We start from the raw sequence: 27844 nt of genomic DNA, 5'->3' as shown, positions 1-27844 counted from the left end.
GGTTCCCCCTCCGCGATGCTTCTATTTGTGTGTGTGAACGCGCGACGCTACAGTCTGGTCTTGTCCTGTCTCGTGCGGGAGTATCTTCCCGGCAGGCCTTAACTGACCTTTTCGCCTTTTTTTTTTCTTTCGCACGCCAGCTGAGCGCCCTGCACACGCATCCCTTCACCAAAGCTGCCGCCATGTCTTCCCCGTCCTCTGGGGAGCAATATGAGGAGGAGGAGGAAGGCGCGTACGAGAGCCAGGCCAAACGGCTGAAACCCAGCGCCGCCGCCGAAGAGGGAGAGATCGAATATGGGGCAGAGGAGGGGGAGAGCCGCCGGGAAAAGGCCGCCCCTCGCGCGGGGGGCTTTTCCGGAGGGGTAAGGAGAGCGGGCGCGGCGCACCGTCCTTTATATTCCTGTCGCTCACGGGTTGGGCATAGGAGAACAGGCAGCCGGCCAAGACGGGTTTACTCCGGTGCCGCCTCGGGGTCTCTCCGCCCCAAGAAGGGGGAGAGTGGTGGTGGTAGTGGTTGAAGAGTCTCTGGATGGCCTGGACTGGGATTTAACGTATCTGGAAAGGACTAGGTTTTGTTTTTTAAGGAAAAGATAGCCTAGCTTTCTTTTCCCCCCCTGATAAGGCGTGTATTGTCGATGGAAGTCTGAAGTATATTCCATTTTGATTTTTGAGAAGGCCAGAGAGGCTTCCTTTCCAAATTATCCTTAGGCTATTTAGATTCACAAGCTGAGCCTATCTAAATCCTTTTCACTCTTTTGGCCCCTTCCCTCAAACTGGGAACTTGCATTATACACAAATAAAATATTTATTACCACTTTCAATCAAATTTGAAGGAGATGGAAGATGGTTTTTCTTTGTTCTGTCAACTAATTTTGGATTACAGTATATCATATTCTACCATGTTTATTTTCCTTCCCTCATTCGCCTCAAAAAGCGAGGAGGGTTGTGAACTGGAAGCTGATGACTTGCAGTCCTTTCATGTTAGTAGAGTCATATTTTCAGTTTTCTCTCTGAGGTAACTAAGCTTTGTGCTGGGATTGTGGGATTCTGTACCCTTGTGGTAAGTGGGATGGGAGAATGATAGGTTAGGACAAGAACATTTTGCAGTAGTCTGGTGTTTTTCATCTTTTTCTAAGGAGTCCTGCAGTGTTGTATAGAGAATATATTTGTTTTGTCTGTATGTACTCATAAATAAAGCAGTTATAATACTGCTTACAGTAGATACATTCAAGTCAGTGGCTCAGATTAGGTATAACTGTGGCTGTGCAGAAGAATTCAGATTCAAAATACATTGTACTCATACTGTTCTTACCATACAGTATTAGAAGTAATCTGAACCCAGAAACAGATGTTTCAATCTCAGAATGGGGCTGATTTGACCTTGGTAAACTCTTGAAGTAATTGGAATCACATTAGAATTCTCCAAGATCAGACTGGCTGTTTCAGACTCAAATTAGGCATTTTAACTTCAAAATATTTTGCAGTCTATTCATTCTGCCTAAGCCTAGGTCCCAGAATAGGTTTGTCCTGCGCATCATTCTGACATATGGTTCATTTATCCATGCTTTACTGATTGAAACTACCATTAGCTTGGGTTCTCACAACATGGTCACCATATCATGTCAAGAACTACAGAATTCATCGCATTTCATTTTTACAGTTTTTAACCTAGCAGAAAGGATCTTGAAATTCTGTACATCAACAGAGTTAACTAGACAGAAACAGAGTAAAACAGGATCCAACTTGATGTGTGGAGAGAAGCCAGCAAGAGAAAGATCTGGTTTGAAAATGGTCCAGATCTGTCCTGGGGCTGCTGAAAAAGAACCTGGAAAAAATCCTTCCAGTCCATTGCTATGGGAGGGACAGCTGGATGGTTTCTCAGAATCCCCCCCCCCCCCCGGTGTCTTGGATATGTGATCCAGAGCAGAACATTCAGCCTATCTTGTATTTCCTAGTACTCTCATATACAGGTACAGCACAAGGAAAGAGGGGAAATGTGTATGCAACATGTTACTTTATCATTCAGAAGCAAATCCAGTGTTTATGGCCACTGCTAGTATAGGTTCTAGAAAGAATTTCAGGAGTTAATGCTTTGTATGTTGTCCTTAGCTTGTTTATGGAAAACTTATCAGCAAGAAGAACAAGCCAGCCTAAGGAGAGATTCTCAGAAGCTGAGGACAGGATAGGGCAGTGATGGCGAACCTTTTGGTCTTGGCGTGTCAAACTTTCAGAAAATGCCTAACTTGATTCTCCTGGCATGTCACACCTCCCCCCTGAACAAAAGAGAAACAATTATTTACATATTCATTTATTATATACATACATACATACAGTTATTGCCCCTTCATGCAAAGCCGGTTCCTGGAGAATCCACTTGCAAATTGTAACTGGCTTTGCACGAAACCAGCAAAAGCACGTCCCTTCACTCCTGGAATCAGCTTTGTGCAAAAGGGAGCAAGAAGACAGCAAGGTGAGCTGGGGTGGTGGAGGGCAGGGCATCAGGGGTCTTGGAAGTGGCAAAGTTGGCTGCAGCTAGGATTGGACTGGGGTGACTGTGGCTTCCCAGGGTGTGGCGGTTGTCTGGTGTTGGTGAACGCTGGTGTGTCACCCAAAACATGGCATGTCACCTTTGACACGTGTGTCAGGTTTGCCATCACTGGGATAGGGAATGCATTTAAATGCCTCACTGTCAGAAAGGGCCTTCTTACTGGATACATGTTTTCAAAACAGTAGCCTGAATCATACAATCCCAGAGTATTTGTATATCCTCAAGCAATATCAGAATAGGACAAATCACTAGGTAAGTTTTAATATTGTTGTACAATATTTTTATGGTTAAGAAACTGTAACAGTATGACAGGCATATGTTAACTGCAGAATTCTATACATAATCAAAAATAATGCTGTCTTGTCCATCCTGCAAACACTGTATAATTAGGCAAGCATTTGTAATAAATAGAGCATTGTGTGAGAACATAAACCTGTTGGTGTAAATAAATCTCTTACATGTGTGAAATTGTTTTACTGTGTAAGTTAGTTGATAGAAATGAAAGGTGTAATTTACAAATAATTTGAAGAATTTTGATTAAAAAGGTTGATTATTATTAAAATGAATATATCATTTTATAGTACAGTATAATATGGCTTATCTACAAATAAGCATTATCCCCATTAGCTCCTCTTGTTGAGCAAATGCAGCTACTAAAATAGTTCCATCCATGGTTTATTTAGTATATCATCTGAGCTAAAATTTCTAGTTTGAGAGGACAAACCTCAAACTAATTCAACATTATTTCTTGGCTTGGAATGTTGTACATATTTTAAACAAATATAACTTCTCCCACATTATAGATTTTAAGGAAGAAAAATGTTCTGAAAACTATTATCTTAAGAGTTGGGTCCATAAATACTTCTATCCTAAAGATAGTTATCTGCTAACTTGTATTTAATTTTATATATGATGAGTACTTTGTCCGATTAAACCTCTAATAACATCTTGATTATTAATTTTATAAATGCATCGTTTCATAAAAGTAGAAAATGCTCTATTACAGTGAAATAAATCCATCTGTTTTATTTTCTATGATAGACCTCCAGGCAGCAATAATTTAAGTTAGTGAAGATGACACTACAGGTAGTCCTCAACTTATGACCATTCATTTAGTGACCATTCGAAGTTATGATAGTGCCAGAAAAAGTGACTTAACAACCATCACAGTGGCACTGTGGTCATGTGATCAAAATTCAGGTGCTTGGCAACCGACTCGCACTTAACAATGGTTGCAGCATTCTGGGGTCACATGATTGCCATTTGCAATCTTCTCAGCCAGCATCTGACAAGCAAAGTCAATGGGTGAAGACAGATTCACTTAATGACTATGGTGATTTGCTTATTGACCACAGTGATTCACTTAACAACTGTGGCAAAAAGGTCGTAAAATCAGGCATGACTAACTTACAACCACCTCGCTTAGCAATGGAAATTCCAGTCCCAATTGTGATCACAAGTTGAGGAGTATCTGTATTGTAAATATAAATTCTTTACAGATTATCTCTTTGAATAAGAAATGCATAGAGGTGTATTTTTTTTTATCCTTGAATGGATTGAGTTATCTGCTTAGGTACTGGCTGTATTCTGGCAGTTAGAATGTATTAATTTCCTGTGTCTGGTACACTTTGTTCTTCCCTCCAAGTAATATGTAAAGCAGTCTATAATTAACTGTAACCACCGAACTGAAAAAGTAATATAACAACCTAAAATTAGCCAGAATAGGAAGTTGTGGTTTAAAATTAGCTTTCATACCATGGTTTGTTAAGTCAATAACCATAGTTTCTAGTTTGGATTATAAATATATAAGTTAACTGTGGTTTTCAGACTTGCTCATGCAATGAGACAACAAAGCAAAGCGGTTCTGCGTGAATCTGTATCTCTCTCAAGTTATTACAGGCCAAGGTATTTTTGTGGAGAAATCATGTAAGCTATATTCTGTTGGGGAAAAAAATCCTTACCTAGCACTTACTACTTTATAATGAGTTTATAGAGTAAATGATGCTGTACCTCAAAATATGAAAGTTCCAATCAATCAATCATTCATTCATTCGTTCGTTCGTTCGTTTGTTTTCTTGTTAATATTCACAAGGACATTTAGAACTCCCAATACTCATGGAAAAGCCAAGTCTTAAGGTATCCAACTTCTAAGCTAGCCAAAAATTTACTTTTATAACAGCAAGTAAATTTTATGTTTAGATTATAAATAGGTGAGGTTAAATATGAATGTAGCTTGTCACTTTATCATTCACAATATTATATTTGTTAAAGTAATATTTAAAAAATAAAAATAAATTTATAATGGTTGCTTTTTTTTTAGGATGCAGGAGGCAGTCATCACAAAGTTTCTGTTTCTCCTGTTGTCCATGTCCGTGGTCTGTGTGAGTTAGTTGTGGAGGCGGACCTTGTGGAAGCTCTTGAAAAATTTGGGACCATATGGTAGGTTTAATGATTTTTAAAAAGTTTTGAAGGGAAACTGCATTTTGCTGTGGCTGAAGTCACATAAAAAGCTAAGACAGTTTTTAGTGGTTTGTTGAAATGATCTAGTTCTTATCTCAGGCTGTTAAAAAAAGTTCACATTGTGGCTTAACATTATGTACAAACTAGGCCAATATATTTTCATTAGATTTGAATGATGAAGCTATGATTAATTACTTCTAAGCAATCTACGATATCAAGGCATGTTTGGATAAAATGGAAAGCTGTGGAGTTTGCAATCTAATGAATTGTTTTTCTAACTTGAATAAAGAAGAAGGTATATATGCGGCGGCGCTGCAGGTTAAACCGCTGAGCTGCTGAGCTTGCCGATCGGAAGGTCGGCGGTTCGAATCCGCATGACGGGGTGAGCTCCCGTTGCTAGTCCCAGCTCCTGCCAACCTAGCAGTTTGAAAACATGCAAATGTGAGTAGATGAATAGGTACCGCTTCGGCGGGCAGGTAACGGCGTTCTGTGACTGTCATGCTGGCCACATGACCACGGAAGTGTCTACGGACAAACACCGGCTCTTCGGCTTTGAAACGGAGATGAGCACTGCCCCCTAGAGTCGGACACGACTGGACTTAATGTCAAGGGAAACCTTTACCTTTACTATATAGGAGGACTCGTCATATTTTGAGTGTTCAAACTGAGCCAGTCTGATTCATGTTTCCTGGTCCTTGCCCCCAGACACATGCAGACATTGTCAGACTAGTGAAAAATGTTCCATGACAAACTGTATGAAGTAATTTAGACCTGTTTTATACGTACTGTTGATTTTTTAAAACTGTGTTTCACAGCAGTTAATTTGAAACAGTAACATATGAAATCGTTTTTATCCATTCATCAAGATTTTAATAGGCTATTTATAGTTAGAATTATTTGAAAGACATAGTTTGAATTAAATGTAATAGTTTGCATTATGCTTAAGACTTAAAGTTGTCATTGACTTTTAAGAAATGAAATTGCCTTTTTTGTGCATTTGGCAGTAAGAATTTTTATATTAAGTTATATAAGTCTTGATTTAGCTTAATCTTTAAAATTAAATTACAATAGCTAATTAATTATTTTGCTGCTTTTTTCCTGTAGTTATGTGATGATGATGCCATTTAAACGCCAAGCTTTGGTAGAATTTGAGGATATTGAAAGTGCCAAAAAGTGTGTTACATTTGCAGCAGATGAGCCAGTATACATAGCAGGACAGCAAGCATTTTTCAATTACTCTACAAGCAAAAGAATAACTCGTCCAGGAAACACAGATGATCCATCTGGTGGGAACAAAGTTCTGCTGTTATCAATTCAGAATCCTCTATATCCAATTACTGTGGTATGTCTATTTTACAACATAAACTTCAATTACCTTAGCGCATCATATTTTCCTATACGACACTTGCCTGTGGCAAACGTGCTCCTCCCTATCTACTTTTAACACTAGTAGGATCTCAGAGCACTGCTTCTGGCTTATAACGAATGTGAAAGCATCCTCGTATATATGCACATGTTCCCTTTTCAGTAAAATTTGTTCTGTGAAACTAGGAAAGTATGGTCTCATTCAACAGAAATGGATAGCAACTTATAGGAAAAAAGCTAGTGATTAAATAACTTCCTGTTTAACAGCATCTCACAATATGTGTTTTTATTAGCGTTCTCAGTATCTTACACTTTTCTATATTCAGATTTCATTTCCTGTTTTTTGTTATTGTTATTTTTGAGATTCTGCCTTCTAACTTTAAAAGCCTTAATGAATCTCAAATGGTTTTAACTTTATGTAATTAAACAGAAATTATTTTTCTCTACCAAAATCCAACTTAAATGATATAAAAGTAAATATTTAACATAGGGTTAATATGGAATGCTGTTTTTCATTTTGTCTTATTTTCCTTCTCATTACTGGACTCATTGCCTGTTATGATTGAATCAGTATATAAGTTCCATAAATCAATAGATAACTGCATTTCTATATAGGAAGCATGTGCATGAAAAACCACCTATATTTATTATGTAAACCTATTTTAATATTATTTAAAAAGCATAACTACCATCCATAGATCTCTTGTGTAAGTTGAAGGACACATCTGCATTATGTAAATAATAATTTATAACTGGGGGCAGTTGTGGAGAGATTTCCAGGAAAGCCAAGACAGTCTGTTTTTGGCAGCAGAGTTCTGTTTAGTTTGAGTTGAGTTCAATTCCTCATGACAATATGCACAAATACGCATTATTTCAACCTATTGCCACTTAGATCTTGTAGCTTTTCCAAAGACAGTCCTGTAATCTCTTTGATCCCATAATCCATGCCCAAATGTATAGTGATAGAGTTGTAACAGATAAGTTCAACTTTTTTCAGCATAATTTGGGCTTGGGAATTAATTACTTGCATTACATTTTGTTCTGTTTCACTCTATAAATGGTGCAAATATTGGGCATACTAACTTTTGCGAACTTATCAGTACAGTATGGGAAATGTTTGAAGTATGTATTTTGTTGTTTATTCATTCAGTCGTTTCTGACTCTTCGTGACTTAATGGACCAGCCCACACCAGAGCTTCCTGTCGGTCATCACCACCCCCAGCTCCCCCAGGGACGAGTCCGTCACCTCTAGAATATCATCTATTCATCTTGCCCTTGGTCGGCCCCTCTTCCTTTTACCCTCCACTCTCCCTAGCATCAGCATCTTCTCCAGGGTGTCCTGTCTTCTCATTATGTGGCCAAAGTATTTCAGTTTTGCCTTTAATATTCCCTCAAGTGAGCAATCTGGCTTTATTTCCTGGAGGATGGACTGGTTTGATCTTCTTGCAGTCCAAGGCACTCTCAGAATTTTCCTCCAACACCACAGTTCAAAAGCATCTATCTTCCTTCTCTCAGCCTTCCTTATGGTCCAGCTCTTGCAGCCATATGTTGCTACTGGGAAAACCTGTCATGAGTAAGGATGGCGAGCAGGGGGCTCCCACCCAGACTGTCAAGCGCATGCGTAGCACTGAGGAACTGTTCAGCCATTCAAAGAGACACAGATCGGGACCGCCTTAACCTTTGGGGTTTATATGGCTGGGTTTTCCCACGCCTTCTCAGTTTGTTAGGATTCTTGTTAAGTACTACTAATAAATATTAGAGACCAAGTCCTCGTCTCAGTGTGTTTCCTGGTAATCAGGACAAAACCATTGCTTTAACTCTGTGGACCTTTGTTGTCAGTGTGATGTCTCTGCTCTTAACTATTTTATCGAGATTTGTCATTGCTCTTCTCCCAAGGATTAAGCGTCTTCTGATTTCCTGACTGCAGTCAGCATCTGCAGTAATCTTCACACCTAGAAATACAAAGTCTTTCACTGCTTCTACGTTTTCTCCCTCTATTTGCCAGTTATCAATCAAGCTGGTTGCCATAATCTTGGTTTTTTTGAGGTTTAGCTGCAAGCCAGCTTTTGCACTTTCTTCTTTCACCTTCATCATAAGGCTCCTCAGTTCCTCTTCACTTTCAGCCATCAAAGTGGTATCATCTGCATATCTGAGATTGTTAATGTTTCTTCCAGAGATTTTAACCCCAGCCTTGGATTCCTCAAGCCCAGCATGTCACATGATGTGTTCTGTGTACAAGTTGAATAGGTAGGGTGAGAGTATACAACCCCGCCGCACTCCTTTCCCAATCTTAAACCAGTCCATTGTTCTGTGGTCTGTTCTTACTGTTGCTACTTGGTCGTTATACAGATTCTTCAGGAGGCAGACAAGATGACTTGGTATCCCCATACCGCTAAGAACTTGGCACAATTTGTTATGGTCCACACAGTCAAAAGCTTTAGAATAGTCAATAAAACAGACATAGATGTTTTTCTGAAACTCCCTGGCTTTTTCCATTATCTAGAGGATATTGGCAATTTGGTCCCTAGTTCCTCTGCCTTTTCTAAACCCAGCTTGTACATCTGGCAATTCTCGCTCCATGAATTGCTGAAGTCTACCTTGCAGGACCTTGGGCAATACCTTACTGGCATGTGAAATGAGTGCCACTGTTTGATAGTTTGAACATTCTTTAGTGTTTCCCTTTTTTGGTATGGGGATATAAGTTGATTTTTTCCAGTCTGATGGCCATTCTTGTGTTTTCCAAATTTGCTGGCATATAGCATGCATTACCTTGACAGCATCATCTTGCAAGATGTTGAACAGTTCAGCTGGGATGCCGTCGTCTCCTGCTGCCTTGTTATTAGCAATGCTTCTTAAGGCCCATTCAACCTCACTCTTCAGGATGTCTGGCTCTAGCTCACTGACCACACCGTCAAAGCTATCCCCGATATTGTTATGCTTCCTATACGGGTCTCTTGTCCTTCCCATTCTATCTTCTTCTTACACTTCCGCATGTTGCTTGTTTAAAAATAATTCCTTGTCTCTTCTGGCTAACCTCTGGAATTTTGCATTTAATTGGGCATATCTCCCCCTATCGCTGTTGCCTTTTGCTTTCCTTCTTTCTTGGGCTACTTCTAGTGTCTCAGCAGACAGCCATTTTGCATTCTTGGTTTTCTCTTTCTTTGGGATGTATTTTGTTGCCACCTCCTGAACAATGTTGTGAACTTCTGTCCATAGTTTTTCCAGGACCCTATCTACTAAGTCCAGTCCCTTAAATCTATTCTTCACCTCCACTGCATATTCCTTAGGAATATTAGTCAGCTCATATCTAGCTGATCTGTGGGTCTTCCCTAATCTCTAGTCTGATCCTAAATTGTGCAATAAGAAGTTCGTGATCGGAACTACAGTCAGCTCCAGGTCTTGTTTTTACCAACTGTATAGATGTCCGCCACCTTTGGCTGCAAAGGATGTAGTCAATCTGATTTCGGTGTTGTCCATCTGGTGAAGTCCATGTATAAAGCCTTCTCTTAGGTTGTTGGAAGAGAGCGTTTGTTATGCAGAGTGAGTTGTCTTGGCAAAATTCTATCAGCCTATGTCCTGCTTCGTTTTGTTCTCCCAGGCCATGCTTACCTGTAATTCCAGGTGTCATTTGATTGCCCACCTTAGCATTCCAGTCTCCTATGATGAAAATAACGTCTCTTTTAGGCGTGTTGTCCAGGAGGTGCTGCAGATCGTCATAGAACTGCTCTACTTCAGCTACTTCAGCAGATCGTCATAGAACTGCTCTACCTCAGCATCTGTGGTTGGGGCGTATATTTGGATCACTGTGATGTTAGATGGCTTGCCCTGAATTCGAATTGAGATCATTCTGTCATTTTTTGGATTGTATCCAAGCACTGCTTTAGCCACTTTACTATCAATTATGAAGGCTTCTCCATTTCTTCTGTGGTCTTCTTGTCCACAGTAGTAGATCTTGTGGTCATCTGATGTGAAGTGGCCCATTCCAGTCCATTTCAGTTCACTGATGCCCAAAATGTCTATCTTTAATCTTGACATCTCACCAATAACCACATCCAATTTGCCCTGGCTCATAGATCTTACATTCCAGGTTCCAGTGGTGTGTTGATCCTTAGAACATCGGATTCGCCGTTCACCACCAGCACCGTCGGCCGCTAGCCGTCCTTTCGGCTTTGAGCTAGCTGCGTCATCACGTCTGGGGCTAGTTGAACTCATCCTCTGTTCCTCCCCAGTAGCATTTTGACCATCTTCCAACTTGGGAGTCTCATCTTCCGATGGTATACCGACCTATCTCTGGTTGTACTGATCCATTTAGTTTTCACGGCAAGAATACTGGGGTGGGTTGCCATTACCTTCCCCAGGGATCGCGTTTAGTCTGACCTCTCTGTCATGACCTTCCCGTCTTGGGTGGCCCTTCATGGTTTAGCTCATGGCATCATTGAGGTGCTCAAGCTCCAGCACCACGACAAGGTAACGATCTTTTGCTGAAGGAAGTATGTATAGAGAAACCAAATTTAAACTAACTTTTAAAAATTGCTTTACAGTATTTTGGTATTAATTTTCTTTCTGAATGGTTTTTTTAACATTTGTAATATATTTTAAAATGTCATTTGTTAAGATTTTGAATAATGTTGTCAGACAAAACTTGAACAGTTGTTCTATTTTGTAGGATGTCTTGTATACAGTTTGCAATCCAGTTGGGAAAGTACAACGTATTGTCATATTCAAGAGAAATGGAATACAAGCCATGGTTGAATATCCTTTTATTACTCTTCCAACAGAAGAGAATATAGGTAGTTCATGGTTGAACTGTAGAGTCCTTGGTGCTCTCTGAGCTTGGTTGTTTGCAGATGTTTCATTACTCAATTTTAATTCCGTATTGTTACGCTGCAGCACAGGAACTTACCAGAAAGTTTATTTACTTGTTTGCTTATTCTGTATTTGTATTTATATTAGTATAGCACTGAACTAGATCAACTCATGGTAGTTTATAGACAAGTGAAACCAAAACATAAAATCCAAATATTAAAGAAAATAAAACAGCAACCAATAAAACAATAATATAATAACCATAGCGCCAGCCCCAATGCAAATAACAGCTATAAATTATTCCTTGAATGCCCTATAGAACAGTTTTATTTTGATACCTACCAGCAATGAGATCAAGATGCATGCAAACTTTGTAGAAGTAGAAATACTCTTATAACTTAAGAAAAAATAATGCATAAAATTAAACTTAGAAGAGTGACAGTGACTTTTCACAAATTGGTCTCCTAGTGTATCAAAATTGTTCATGAATAAATTAGAAATAGATGTTTTCTTATGTATAAAATAGGGAAGAGAGGACTTTAGGAATATGGGGTTTGCTTAGAATTTTTTCTAGAATTTAAAAATCTACTAATCAAAGGTAAGTGTAAAAAAACATACATTTAAAATACAAAGAATTTTAATTCTGAAATGTGGAGCACTGAACGGAGCTCTTAATCTATTCACAGAGAGACAAAAGAAAACAAGCCCAAACTTCCTCCTCTAGCAGTATAATGTAGGCTGAGAGAAGAATAATTTTGTTCTTGGTATTGATAACAATTGAGATTTTTTTAACCCTGGCAACCTTCTGTAGACCCAGAGATCTACCAGTAAATTTAGACCTACTGTTATCAATACATCCGTTAAATAGCCCCCGAGTGATTTCTAGCACAGTTACAAAGTTCCTGTCTAAAGTATCTTGTAACTGCTTTATTGTTTTTTTTAAAGGTTAACTAAAAATCCTTAACATGCCTTATGTTTGAATCAGTTCTTTGTGCTCAGAAGGCAAAAGCTGCACTCAATGGAGCGGATATATATGCAGGATGCTGTACATTAAAAATTGAATACGCAAGGGTAAAGTTCATACCTTCTTAAGCCTCTCTATTCTTCCAGAGAAAAAGCAATGGTTAAAATTCACTGTTTTGTTTGTATCTTAACAGCCAACTCGACTTAATGTTATTCGAAATGACAATGATAGTTGGGATTATACTAAGCCATATCTGGGCAGACGAGGTAAGTGTTTGGGTAATTGTATCTACCAAATACGTATACACATGCAGATAGTTTCTTTAATGCAGTAGTCATTTCAAGCCAAATATTACTGTTGGAACTTTTGTTAAAGCTTTGTAATCCTGGAAAAGAATAACTTTGAACATTAGTGCCCCCTGGTGGTATACTGAATTATTTAGTTCAACAAGGAACCCATACATGCAAGCATGTTTGCAGTACAAGGATTTGCATTTCTCCAAGCAGCTCTCACTCTTTGGAGGAGAGGACACTGATGCAGACTTTTCCTTACAAACTACAAACTTGCACACTGCTTCTCCATGGAAAGGAATTTTCCCATATGGTGGACAAGGCATTAAGAAGGATAGAGGACTCCAGCAGGCTGACTCTACACTTCATCATGCACCACATCGACATCATCAAATGGCCCTCTGAAAAATCTCAGACTTGCAATTCACCTTGACTGCATACTGCATGCATCATCACCACAAGCATGTCAAGAAGGATATTTACAATACTTCTGATTTCATGGCATGAATACCATGGTAGACTGTACCCATTATAATCAGCTTGCATATGGTTCCAGTCTTATATCCCTAGAACAAAACAACATATTATGGAAGATTCAAAGTCTTGTTTCTCTCCTGTACATTGTGGTAATTGTTTTGGTTTGTATGTAAGACAAAAGTTAGGTTTTCCAGTGTAAATGTTGTCTAAAGTATCATACCTACTTAAAGATTAATTGAAATTTTGCAGCAACCTGTCAGGCAAGTTCCTCAGGTTTCACTATTTTACACAAAGTATATTTCATTCTTTTTTTAACTGCAAAGCTTAGCGGAGACATTGTTTGCATCAGTAAAAAAAAAAATGCATGGAAGTGTAAAACAATTCTTATGTAGTCTGACTTCTGTAATTCTTCTCTGTAATTTCTAATGACATGTATAATTTGCTGTATATACTTTTTGAAAATCTAGGCATTAATAACATGAAGTTGGGAAACTTATCAAGGTAGAGTATTTAGCAAATTTTGAACATGAAACAAGATTTGACTTTTTTAACTATTACCACAGGTTGGATTTTATAGATATTGCTTTGACTGTGAAAATGTACTATTAATATTAGGCCTTGACTTGCCTATTAACTATTATCCAAAGGTTGGATTTTATAGATAGTGCTTTGATTGTGAAATGTACTATTAATATGTAGGCTTTGGAATGAAGAATTAAGTATTTGTAAAAAGTTAATAAGGGGGCTATGCTATTGGTTAGCAGATTATTCAACCACAATGCTTATGGTTAACTTAAACTTTGTTTCAAACTGGCTGATAACTATGTAGATCTAAGTTCACACATTCAGTTCAGATTCTGTTTAGGAACTATGTCCTGACCTGGTAAATGAAACTGTGGGAAATGAGAAAACTTTCCTTGAAGGAAAACAACACAGATGTATCAAATATTTGACAATGTTTATTGTGACATTTGACTTTTCTTTGAGTAGTAGGTCCCACATCTTATTTTAACTGTTTTTTAACATAATTTCAGTTTTCAAGAATGGATTTCCTTATGTAGTACTGAGATTCCTGTTTGTACTTGTATTTTTCAGAAATATCTTTGAACATGTGCAGTTTGTTTTTTAAATACGCCCACATAATTGCTTTTTCTTGAACTCTAGTTGAGGTGATTCCTATTCCCAGACAGGAATAAAAGCTGTTTTTACTACTATGAAGCATTACTTTCAAGTAGTAGTAGAAAAGAAACCACCATATTTTCTGTAGACAGGCTGTTATGGCTTTTGGTTCTGATGATTAACAGTTTAATGAAAGTGCTCTGTGTAGCAATTTTAATGAAACAACTTACCAATTGACAAGGAGTGGGTAACTTCATCAGTTTGGAAAATCACTGATGAAGCAGTACTCATTGAGCTTCTTAATACTCTCTCAGGAGAGGCCTGACAAAAGTGTCTCGGCAACAGGTTACTTTCTATACCTCTCCTCTTCCCAGCCAATGCTTTTAGCTATATTAATTATGGTATGTTTTGTTACATTGGTATCTTGGCCTTTTTTCAGAAATATCCAGATTTTTTTTAGGCTTACAATTCTCTGGTGATACCTGGCTAACCTTGTCTAGGCTTTGAAGCTAAGCAGCTTGGCTGGGTTAGTAGTGTGTTAGGAGACTTCTCAGTCTAGACTAAGCTGCAAATTTGGAAAAAAAAAAACCAGAATGTGACAAGAAACCACTTTCATGTTGTTACCAAGAAAGCTACATGTGCATGTTCATGAAGTCACCAGAAGTCAAGCTCAACTTGGAGACTTTATTTTTTACATTAAGATAATGGAATAATTTTGAATATTGGAACTGACCATTCAAGCTTGGTTTTCCTTTTTTCAGCAAGGGTATTGTATAACAGCATTATATTCAGGAATCTAATATAAATGTGCTAGCTGAAATCTGTCAGTTGTATTGTACATAGATCCTTTAACTGTTCTGTAAATTACTTTAGCATGTTAATTGTTAACACTTCAATATAGTGTAAAATACAGAAATGGAGAATAGAGCAGTTGTACCTATGCATACTTTATAGTGAGTGTTCACACTGAAATAGGCACCAGACAAATAATATAATAATGTACCTGCAGATGGCATTTTCCTCTATATCGTTTCTTATTAATGTCTACATGCCTATCAGGGGAGGTAGCATCTTCATTTTTCTTTAAACCGACTTTTTAAAAAAATATTTCCTCTTCAATTGTTGGTCAGAAATTATTTTTAAATTCCCCAAATGGTTTTCCTACAGCTTTAGCATGAACTTAAAATCTTGTGTATGTTTTAATAGGAAGGATGATGTAATTTTTATTGCTGTGTTTTATAAAAACATAGAGTCATAGAGTTGGAAGGGATCTTAGAAGTCATCAATCTAACTCCTGCTCAGTTCTGTACAGAATCCATTGTAGCATCTCTGAGGGAGGATAATTTTTAAAAACTAAATATGCAAGAAGACAATGTTGGTGGTAGATGCAGTTACATCTAAGCCAAGCAATTAAAAATATATCTATAATAACAGAAAATTTTTTTGCCATGCTCTGTTTAATTGTACAATGATAACATTATTTATAATATTTTTAAACCTGTTTACCAATATATCCTGTAGTTAGTTTAGCCCACCTTTTTTCAAATCAGGTCTTATGACTTGCTGTACTTTTTTTTTTTTTAGTTCTGAATCTGTTTCCATTTTCACTATATGATATCCATGAGAATAATTAATGGTATTATACGAAACGTTTTCAAGTGTCTTGGTCTTAACAACTAGATTTCTTGCAATGGTCATGAACAATTTTTTTTTTTTTTTTTGGCCTTCAAGTCAGTGTTGACTCCTGGCAATTGCCTGGACTAGTCCCTGCAATTTTCTTGACAAGGTTTTTCAGAAGTGGTTTGCCCTTGCCTCCTTCCTAGGGCTGAGAGAGAGTGACTGGCCCAAGGTGGCTTTGTGTCTAAGATGGAACTAGAACTCAAGGTCTCCTGGTTTCTAGCCTGATGCCTTAACCGCTATACCAAACTGGCTCATATCAGTATCTCAGTATCAGTCTAAAATTAATCTGGATATTATTATGAGGCATTTTCATTGTTTCATACTTAATCTTTTGCTGAAATAAGTGAAAGTAATATCCATGTAAAAGATTTATAGTCGATATACAAAAGTACTTTTCCTCACTTCTGTTCTGAAAACCCCACTTAAGTTCTTTATCTAATGCTTTCATTTTCAATATGTTGCCCTAACAAAATAGTGGATTTTGAAAACAAACTTTTAAATTTTTGTTCATTATCAAAGCTGAGTTCTTTTCAATTCCTGCTGATTATAGTGGGATAGGTATAAGCACATGTTTATTTTTCCCATTGAAATAAATACTACCTTTGGTGGATGTTTCTTATTTCTCACAGCTCAGCAATCAGTTAAGATATTGGCACTTCAAATTATGTAATAAACAGTGAACGTTAATGATAAATGCCATTTGCCAGAGCACTTGCAGTATATGTTTATTGGTTGCTGCTGTCATCCAGTAGTGTTGACCCCTTGGTTAACTTTATATTCTTGTATAAAATGAAATTTGCTGAAAACTTTTCATTGTTAAAAGTTCAATTTTTATTGGCACTATAACATAGATTGTATAATAATAGCGTAGCAATGTATAGTCTTCTCAGCGCTTTCCCATTAATAGCTATTGATGTATGTTAAAAAAAATATGGTACTCTCTGTTAACTGATTATGAAACCATGTAATACAGGTTGTTGTTGGATTATGCTGAAACTTCTTGAAAGAAGCCCACTTTGAAAATATGTTGCTGTTGAAGCTAATAGTGTGATTCAGGTACTGTCCTTCGAAAGTACTGCATTTACAGCTTGATTTTTATGAGAGTAATTGTACTGTTAAGACACCTGTTCATTTTTCTTAGGTATAAAATGTCAAATCTCTCCAAGTGCAGTTTTAATATCAACAATAATTCTGGTGTCCTACAACTGTATTTTTGTATTAGAGCAAGTCAGTTTAAATATCTGACCAAAATACCCAAAAGTAGAACCTTAAAAATATCTGTTTAACCACACTGTTGGAAATAGAATATTTGACTGGTGGACCTGTGATCAGATCTAGCAGAGTTGCTGTTAAGTTCTTAATCAAAAAATAAATTCCAATATCTTTGAGAGAGAGTTTGTTTAAAAAAACTAATGCTCTTTTATTCTTTAGACAGAGGGAAAGGCCGTCAGAGGCAAGCTATTTTGGGAGAACATCCTTCATCATTTAGACACGATGGCTATGGTAAGTTCATTTCAAGGTAATTCCATAAAAATTATCCATAAACCTCTGGGGATTTATACTGAAAACACACCTGTCTCTGCCATTATCTGTATCCTGTACATGAAAAAAATGGCTTTCACTGCTCCATAGAAGGGGTAATCCTAGTTTTTAGGTTAAAGCAGTTGTTCAGTATGCTGGCTTTCAGTTTGTTACAGCTCCCTGGCTTATGTTTTTATCCATAAATTATAGCCAGTTACCAGGGTTTTTGGGTTGATGTTCATTGTTTTTTAACTTCCATTTTTCTAAAAGCCACCACAATTCTTGTAGTTGCACATTTTATCACAATGGAACACTATTAGGAAAGTTAAAGTAGATAGTTAAAGTAGACTGATTACCTGTTTGAATCTTGTGGTTTGTGATCTCAGAATTTTTTCAAGATGTGCTGCTCCTTGTGAGCATTTGGATTGGAGAAAATGCATTACTTTACATAAATTAATAATAATGTTCTCCTACTAGAGTTCTGTTTTGATAGATCAATGTCTTTTGTAACAGCCTTGAAAACTAAAATGTATTAGTAATTGGCATAAATTGCTAGTTTGGTTCACAAGAAAGGTAAGATTTGCCATTGTATTAGAAGTGACGCTTCCAATTCTAATCTGCTTAGAAACATCTTTTTTTTTATAACAGCTTTATTAAAAACATTTCAAGATATACATAAAAACTCAAAAGATTGAAACAAATAAGCCTACAAAGAAAAAAGGACAAAACTAAAAAGGTATGAAAAAACACAAAACAAACTACTACAAAATGACTTTCTACAACAAAGATATACATACTGTAAATCAATATCTATCTCTTACTCCAGTTCATATTATAGTAAGCATTATTTCTATACAGCATTTAAATTCTCATTATAACATTCCCTTCTAAAACAAGTTTACCCTCCCAGTAAAAAAACATAAAAAACCCTTCAAACATAATTTAAAACCTAATATACTAACAAACACTATCCTTCAGTATAATTTGGTCCTATCTGCCAACTAAACTAACAAAAAAATTATATACTGATCAACAAACAAATTTAAGCAATTATCAAAGTAAAGCAAAGCATTTAAACTAAAAATAATCTACCAACTTCTTATTACTATTATATAATAACAAAAAATTAACATTGTTAATACCCTTTAACCAAAAATATAAGAATTCTCCAAACAGCATAAGTATTTATCTAAACCCTTAAAAAACTGTCCTGATAAGCACATTTAAACAATAACCTAAACATTTACCAAAAATGTAAGGATTTTCCAAACAACATAACCATTTATCCAAACCTTTAAGAGGCTGTCCTGATAGACATATTTAGACAGTTGTCCCATTTCAAAGTAAACCAAGGCATTTACATATCTCAGTGTTATGCACAGAGCTTTCTTGTCAATTTCAAATTTTACAAACTGCTTTAAAAAGTTCAAATATTCTTCCCAACTCTTCCAGCTTCTGGAACTTAATTCCCTTTCTTGATCATGGTGTGGTGGCAACACAATCTATCTTCAACTTTCTACAACTCAGTTTTCCCTTGATTATTTAAATGCAAGTCAGCAATTCTCACCTTTTTCTTGAAGAAGCCACTTTATTCTTAGGATAATTTTCAGCTTTATCAATTTCTCTTGATTCTTGTGACAATTTGGACTCCACAAATTCTGAAAAATGCTCCAGGACTTGGATAACTGCATTGTATAGATCTTTAAATATCAGATTAATTTCCTCCATATTTCTCCACATAGCTTGGCACCCTCTAGTGCCTCAGGAAGGTAAAGTCCATTAACACTGACTGAACACTCTTCTCCAGCCTTTTTATTTCTGGCTGAGATAAAAAGGCTGGAGAGAGTGTTCTTTCTCTCTCTCTCTGACCAATCAGGAAAATGAAAATAACAAACAGCATTCCCACGGGAAAGTGAAAGCAAATAGATTGGAACGCCAATCAGTGAATTCAACGAGGAAGAAAAAGTTTTATATTCCTCAAAAATCACTTTAATAAAAAAGCAACAATAAAAAAGCAAAATTGTTTAAATCTCAACATTACAAATTAAATATAAAAATCCAAATCACCAAATTAATAATTTTCAAAAATAATGAGAATCACCAAGAGATTCCATGTTCCTTTGTTGTAAAAAGCCTCTCTTTGGTAACAATGAAACAGAAGGAACTTAGTGCTGTAGAAATGGGGTAGACAGCTTTAAGGTCCGTTTTCAGCTTCAGCGTGGCTTGGGAAGGAGATGACAGCCCTGCCTCCCAGCTAATTGCTTACCACTTGATTGCAAAATGCCATTTTGCAGTCTTCTGGCTGTGACCAGCTATCTGGAGAGCACATGGGGTGATTTCTGGGGTTCTCCTTAATCCAGAGAATGCTTCTAGGCTCCAAGGAACCCTGCCTGAGCCCAAGAAAAATGCTGCACTGACAGGTCAGTCCACAGACAATGGAAAAACTAGCTCAATTCACCATTGGTCCCCACCAGAAGACTGCTTAGAAACATCTTGAACTTCACAAGATTGCTATATTAAAGAGGTTCTAAGAACCAAATCAAAGCTGCGAGTTTTACTTTATACTATTTAAAACTGAGTTTTATTATTTAGTGAAACATCACTAAATAAGATAATGTTGCTGTGGTTATTTTTTTAATGGTATACTTAATTGATCCATTGTACACTTAAATATTCTAAATATATTAACTAGAGAGTAATTTTTTTCTTTAGGATCACATGGTCCTCTGTTACCTTTACCAAGCCGGTATCGAATGGCGTCTCGGGATACTCCAGAGCTTGTTGCTTATCCACTTCCCCAAGCCTCCTCATCTTACATGCATGGAGGAAACCCCTCAGGATCTGTTGTCATGGTCAGCGGTTTACACCAGCAGAAGATGAATTGCTCAAGAGTCTTCAACTTGTTCTGCTTGTATGGAAATATTGAAAAGGTAAACTAAACGTCTAGGCAATGTTACTGTAAAGCAGAAATTCGTTTTCTTCAATTCCACCAAAGCCTGAAGTGTGGCCTCTGAATACTGTTTGCTGAATTGTAATTTTATTACAGTACTAGACAACCCTGTGACCTGTTGGGTCATCCTTTGAAAGAAAGGTAGTGCAGTCTGATATGACCAGAATGAACATGAAATTTTAGGCTTACCATTTTTTTTTACCCCAGTGCTGGACAGTCCTATGATCATCTAAGAAGAGTATATATCATAAATAGAAAAATAATTGTAGTAGCAAACAAACTTCAATAATAAGTCAGTATTTACTTACCTAAACAGATAAGCAGAATGACCTTGGGTGGACAAAAAAGCGACTTCTTCCTGCCAGCTTCCCCATTGACTTTGCTTGTGGGAAGCTGGCAGGGAGCGTCAGAAATCACAATCACGTGACGATGGGGATGCTGCAACAACCACAACTTTGCGAATAAAACTGGTCTGAATATTGTGGAAATTTCACAGGAGTAATGGGTCCCAGATGTTTTACTCCTTTGAGTTAGCAGATTTTAGGTACCTTTTCAAAAACTGTTGTGGTATAATGCACCTTTTGGGCTAACTTGAGGGTAGAAACAGATGGAGATAAACACAATGAGAGTTTTAGTCATATATAGATAATGGAAGTAATTTTATTAAAACCCTAAAGTTGAAACATTTTTTTAACTGACCTCACTCAGTTTTTTAATATAACCTTCAGTAGACCACCAAAAGTTCAAATGCAGCCTTTTGCCTGAAGAAGATTGTGTATGACTTTTTAAAAGAACAGTAAACACCTCTGAAGACAAGCCATTGTTATGTATCTTCCAGCTGAAACTGAAAAAATGTCCCATCATTTATTAAATTGAATTATTTCTAATTTTAAATATTACAGGTGAAATTTATGAAGACTATCCCTGGCACAGCTCTAGTGGAAATGGGTGATGAATATGCTGTTGAAAGAGCAGTCACACATCTCAATAATGTCAAATTATTTGGAAAGAGACTAAATGTTTGGTAAGTGTATGTCACAATTTTTATTTTAATATAAATACCAATATAAGATAAAATGTGGTAAATCTATATGATATAGAAAATTTAATTTAGTTTGGGGAAAACCCTTTTTGTGCATTTCCAAAATGGCATTGACTCTTTGCATCAATATGAAGGTAACTGATTCAGTGTGTTAATTGATTTGCCTTTGAATTAAATGTAAAGGCACCCCTGATAAAATGGCTGCTGACGTTTTGGAGGAAAATAATACATAGTCCAGATTTTGATTTATAAATACTTACCTATTTCACTGACCTTCCCCAGTAATTAGATAAACTAATATTTTACTGCAATAATTGCTAGGTTAATCTATCAATTAGATTATATTAGATTATAACTAAACTTTATAGGCTAATGAAATAAAAATTTCTAAGTATTTTTGAATGCGGAGGGGAATTTTCTTAAGCCTATGCTTTAATTGCAGTGTATCCAAACAACATTCAGTTGTTCCTAGTCAAATATTTGAGCTGGAAGATGGGACAAGCAGTTATAAAGACTTTGCAATGAGCAAAAACAATCGTTTTACCAGTGCTGGCCAAGCATCCAAGAACATCATCCAACCACCTTCTTGTGTGTTGCATTATTATAATGTGCCCCTATGTGTGACTGAAGAGACCTTTGTAAAGGTAAGAATGGATCATGGCTTTAAAGTGTAATCCAGGTACAAAATCTCATTCTTCATTAATTTATGAACACAGAACACCCATCATTGCCATGGTGCTGTAAAGCCTATATACATCATCATAGGGATTGCTGGATTATGCTTTAATTTCTAGTGTAGAAATAGTCAAGCTCAGCTGATGTTCAAATTCTACAATCTTTCACTTGTCTCAAGTAGAATATGTTGTTTTTTAAAAGCAAGCAGTAAGACAAAATGAACGTTTTGTCCACTGATTTATGTGTAATCACTATGAAATAGTGTAAAATAGGTCTACAACAAAGTGTAGCTGAAGGCAAACTTACCACCCTGATCTCCTATAATGATGAAGCACTTTTCTTCCCTCATTTTGCCCAGTCATTACAGGTAGTCCTCAGGTTATGACAATAATTAGGACCAGAATTTCAGGACCGGGCATAGGTACCATTCATTCAGCACCACCATAACTTCAAATGGTCACTGTATGAATGGTCGTTAAGCGAGGACTACCTGTATTTATTATTAATTTATTAGATTTTTACCCTGCTGCATTCTAATAATTCAATATGTGCTATCTTAATCTAGGGCAACCATATTTATGGAGTACCTCATAATGATGTACCTGTGAACTGATCTAGCGTTGAGATTTGCTGCTAAGCAACCGTATTTTTGTTTTCTTATTGTTAACAGTTGTGTGATGATCATGAAGTCCTATCTTTTATCAAATATAAAGTATTTGATCCAAAACGTAAGTAAATATTACTTGAAGGAGAAGACTCTCAGTGGATATTAGCCATGATTGTGGCTGCTTATGGGGTTCTCATGGGCAGTTTTTTTGGCTATTGTTGGATTAAATATTCCTTTAATGTGATACGACAGAACTCTTATTTACATTTTTTTAATTCTTTAAAGAAAACCTAGGCAAATGATTCTGGAGGGGTAAAATAAAGCAAAACATTTTAACTCTTGTTTTGGCAGCTTCAGCTAAAACACTTTCTGGTCTCTTGGAATGGGAATGCAAGACAGATGCAGTGGAAGCTCTTACAGTACTCAATCACTACCAGATAAGAGTGCCTAGTAAGTATCACACTGAAATAATCTTCATATCATGTTTTGTTGGGGATGTTGTTGCTTGTTACTGATTAGGTAACCTTGGGCTGGGAAGTATAATTTGCAGAAATTAATATCCATAATGCCATTGGGCCTACTGCATTTTAATCTATTTGTTTGAAATAGTTGTATGTTTGTTCTGTTGTGGTCAAAGGTTTTTCTCTATAGACACACATGGTTTCAACTGTGTGCTTACACTTGGAAAACAATCCTACAAATCTTCATCGTACTTTAAAAGCTATCTTTTAAAACAGTTAAGGAAGCATGTTAAATAACTAGCAGCTAGAGAAATTTGTTTTAGCAATTATGATAAAGATAATATTAGCAATTATGATAAAGATACTTACAGTTACATCTGAATCTAAAGCAGAGACAAGCATCTAATTTTGCTCCTGTGTACTAAAGGATTATCTTGACTGGGAAAGAATAATCTCCCAATTCTATGATATAGTTCAAGGACTCTCAAACTTGGTGATGTAAATAGTGAATTAATTTTGCATGCCCCCCACCCCCAGAAAAAAAATTCAATTGGGTTACAGTTGAGCAAAAAAGTAGATATACTATTTATTTTTACTAATTCCATTTTAATCTATATATCAAACCAAACATTGATAGAACCTTGCAACTATTGGCTGCCCAGGCAGAGCAGGAGCAAATGCTGCCAGTGATCTGCTTGGCCTGTGTAAGGTGTCAGACCTGGACTTGCTGTTAGTCATACTTGGGCAAGCCAGCTTGTCCAGACAGTGATCCAGCTTTGGGTAGACAAGCTCTCCCACAGTTGTGACTCCACTCTGATTTGGTCACAGCCCCCTAAGGAGTTGGGACCCACAGTTTAAATCTGTGACATTGTCCATTTGGAAGACTTCGTAACTAAGAGTTAGAAGTAAACTGATCCACTCCATGCCGCAGTCCTAGTAGCATTGGTGATTTTATTTGCAAACCAAAATACTGTACTTTCCCAGCAGGAAGATACTGCACTTTGAATATTGTATTAATGTGATACTTCTGTGACAAAAATGTAGTTGTGAGAAAATGCAAGTAACTTGTTCTCTACAAAGTAAAATAAAATGCCATATTTCTCTAAAACTGGTTTTATGGAAAATTAGCTCAAAGTAGTTTGCTATTTTCCATCTATGAAGTAGAGTTGAAGCTTTCATGTTTTATAAAGATCAGTGGGTTTCAATTTGTATCACGTTAGTTTAAATATATAATTTCTTAATCTAGCAGACTGCTTTAAAGAATAAAACCCTTAGTATTTTTTCTAACTCTTGAGTTTCCTTTTGCATTTTACAGATGGCTCTAACCCATATACCTTGAAGCTTTGCTTCTCTACTTCTTCCCATCTCTAGACAAAAGACAGCATGTTAAGAACTCCTTTTGCCTTTATTTACAAATGTGAGATGATATGTGGTTCATAGGCTCTAAAATATTTTCCCAGTTTCCTTGTCTCAGTTTAACTGGTTCATTTGTTTTATAATACATGAATGTGTTTAAATGCCAAATGTTTCCTTTTTGCCTCAAAAAAGTAGGTATACCAGTGTATAATGTAGTACGTATTAACCCGTGTAATCTACAGGGTTTGACTGCCTTGCAGGTAGTGTGTGCAAATCAATTGTATACAGATTTAAACTGTAAACTATTTTCCATACCATAGTAAAATGTACCATTCCATTTATAGTGGTTATTTTTCATTTTGGTTTAAGTGGCAAAAAGGTTTATTATTTTTGGATATTAGTTGTAAAATTCATGGTTACTATTAGTAATTATAAATTGTATGTGTCGCAACAATTCTAAGGCAAAATTACATGCATAAATCCTTTCCAAATTACACATACTGATTTTTAGTAATGTAATATATGATTTTTAAAAAGGAATTTCACAAGAAAAAATTAATACCCTTTTTGCAGAATGGAAGGAAACTTATTTTTAAATATTGTCTTTTCAGAATTATTTTCATTTATATTAGCATGATGTCCTTATTGCTAACCCTGGCCTGGAAACTATTGCAAAAATAATAAAGTCTCAAATCTGAATAACAAGTTTTCTGTTTTCTTCAGTTTAACAACTTTGTTATAAAATGAAACCACTAATAGTTAGAGATGATTTTAGGGAAAGGGGTTGATACTACTTTTTAACTTGCTTATGCCATCCAGCCCAATATTCCACAACAATTGTTTTGGCAAAACAGCTGATGTGTGCCCTGTTGATTTTGTAATGTAGACCCTCCAAAACAACCACCAGAGGGAAGTATATTATTTCAGGTATGTCAAACATTCTCCCTACTGGGAACCTGCTTAGCCATCCCCTGCTCAAAAAGGAACAGAAGAAGTCTACAGCATATGCAAGTCGCTGCAAACTATTTGACTGTATGTTTTTATTTGTTGAAGGTGGTTTGAAAAGACAGTTGTGCTCAGAGAAGCATAGCTTCAAGAAAAAAGAAAGAAATCAGATTTTCATCATATTTGTAATCCTAATTAAGTGGACTGTTACTACACATGAAACGAATATAATAATTTTGTAACTTCTGGCTTGTATTTGAGCCTGAATGTGCATGGGTTCCCCGAGGCCTGAAAGATATTTCAAGGGTTCCTCTAGGGTCAGAAGGTTGAGAAAGGCTGTCTCAGACAGTATGCAGTATAATGTCATGCAGAAAACTCACTGAAATTAGTGGGACTGGCTCCCAAACAAATGTGTAAGGGTACAGTATCAGACTTAATGGCTGGGTATACATAAACCAAGTAGTGCATGCTTAACATAGGGTCCTTCTTTTTTTTCTTCACTGAACTCATGAAATATAGAATAAGTCCATGTTTCTGGTCACTACGGTATGTAGAGTAAGATAATTTGTCTTTCTGGATCACTATTAGGCAACCTTTTTATACAAGGGCCACCTTTCCTTAGCAGAAAAAAAAATTGTTCATACTGTAAACATCACCAGTTCAGCTAATAACTGCATTGTAACCTGGTTGGTATTTTTGTAGCTCAGACTGTTTTGTGAAAACAGTCATATATTGTTGTAAACTCAGAAAATAACTTGATTCAATCACGTGAGATAACTGGGCATTAGAGCTGTCACTCAAACAAATACTAACATATAGCACCATCTCTCAAGTTAAATTCCAGTAGAGGCCAAAGAGAGGGATTTGAGATGTGCATAGAGAGCTCAGAAAAGGCTGGAGTCCCAGCCTAAGGAAATGCTGTAACATCAGAGGGTAGGTGTTGAAATAGATATTTATTGCCTACAGATATTTTGTGCAATATAAATTACAGGGAGTCCTCTTACTGTGAGTATTAAGAGAACACTCTAAACACTTAACCTGAACAGTAATCTGAAGGGCACATGTTTACAACTTTGTAAAAGTTAAATGATAAAAGTTAATTTGATTATTTTTAAAAATGCTATGAAAAGTGATTCTGTTATATCCTTGTCACTTTCCACTGAGTTACATTTCTTGCTGCAAGGGTAGCTGTCTAAGTTGATAGCTGGGGTATAGTAGGGTTGTAGGGGGATAGCTGGAATAGATTTCCCCAAGAATGGTGAGGGATAGAGGGGTCCGGAAAATGAAGAAGAATCAAGATTGGGGTAGTGATGGGTGGAAAGAGAAGAAGGCAGGGAGCATGGACAGGCTGCTCTCTGGTCTGGTCAGAAAATCTGGCTAAGCCAGTTTTCCAAATGACCTGGTGGTTGAACAAAAAGGATGCAATGTAGTTTTTACCAATTGTGCCAATGTATAAGTAGGATTATACGGGGGAAGCTTTTGGGTGAGACAAAAGCTGATTTTTTTTTCTATTTTAGGTCTCTGAGCATACCTCTTTTTTATGGCTTAATAGTTTTATTGGTTTTAATGTTTTTAAATTATTTTTTCCAGTTTTTTTGTGATTGTCTTTATATTGCTCTTTGATTTTAACTCTGTAAGCCGCCCAGAGTGACTGTAGTGAGATGGGTGACTATATAAATTTTATCAATCAATCAATCATAGCATCACTTTATCAAATGTTGTGGGGGGCACTATTCTGCCATGAGAAAATGAGTGCTTTTGTCAAATTTACCCATCCAAGGAAAACATTGGAATAGTTGTTCATTTAATGTGTAGGCCCAACTTTATAGGAACATTGATATAAACCTAATAATTAAAATGTTTAAAACAGTTTTGCATTTTGATACAGATACCTACCTCCTATTCAATACTTATTTTTCTCATGTGCCTGCTGTTACAATTATTTCTATCACTGCAGATGCCTGTTACCTCAAGGAACAATATTTTTTAAACACATATGGTTTGGAAGAAGGAAAAGCAACTTTGCTTTTTTAAACCTTCATAATGGAAAAGGATAATGTACATGTAGCCTGCCTAAACATGTCCATGTTATAAAATTAGTTGTGTAATGTCATCCCTGTTGCCTGGTTAAGTTCACTTAATAGCAGTGCTGTTCTTTGAAAAGCTGTGTCATGCAATCCATCCATTCCCTGAAGACGGGATTTGTGCAACTGGGAAGGAGGTATTATAATTTTTAGTCTACTGGCTGCAAGGCAACAATCTAAACAGACCTCAGTTTTAATAGCTTGGGGTTTGAGGTGGGGGTTGGGTTGCATGCAATTTACCTTGCATATTCAAAAAATGTTTGTGGTGTATGTGTGTGTACAATTTAGAATTACTGAAATAAATAACAGATCAAGCTCAGCAACATTCACTGTGTATCCCTATGGTTGCTTTTCTATCAATCAGTTCCACAGTTTTGGCAACCTTCAGCAGGGGGACTTTGGTGGAAGCTCCTTAACTGGGAGTATATAGTTACCACTAGTAGGAAAGCATTTAAATAACTCTGCTTCTAACTTCATGCACCTTTTGCGAATTT

At 36.6% G+C, this 27844-nt stretch overlaps 1 protein-coding gene across 1 annotated transcript; it reads left to right on the top strand.

Moving 5' to 3' along the window:
* On the top strand, positions 1-25026 carry HNRNPLL (heterogeneous nuclear ribonucleoprotein L like). The gene is made up of 13 exons (XM_063301936.1): positions 1-362; positions 4869-4987; positions 6113-6350; positions 11040-11125; positions 12154-12250; positions 12337-12409; positions 17141-17212; positions 19943-20160; positions 21083-21204; positions 21665-21866; positions 22568-22625; positions 22856-22954; positions 24281-25026. Exons 1-13 carry the CDS (start codon positions 183-185, stop codon positions 24334-24336), a joined length of 1620 nt encoding a protein of 539 aa, XP_063158006.1. The 5' UTR covers positions 1-182; the 3' UTR covers positions 24337-25026.
* Positions 25027-27844: the final 2818 nt, after the last annotated feature.

Source organism: Candoia aspera, chromosome 1, assembly GCF_035149785.1.
Source record: "Candoia aspera isolate rCanAsp1 chromosome 1, rCanAsp1.hap2, whole genome shotgun sequence".
NCBI lineage: Eukaryota > Metazoa > Chordata > Lepidosauria > Squamata > Boidae > Candoia > Candoia aspera.
The sequence above is the reverse complement of the archived record's forward strand: the minus strand, read 5'-3'. Positions and strand labels throughout refer to the sequence as shown.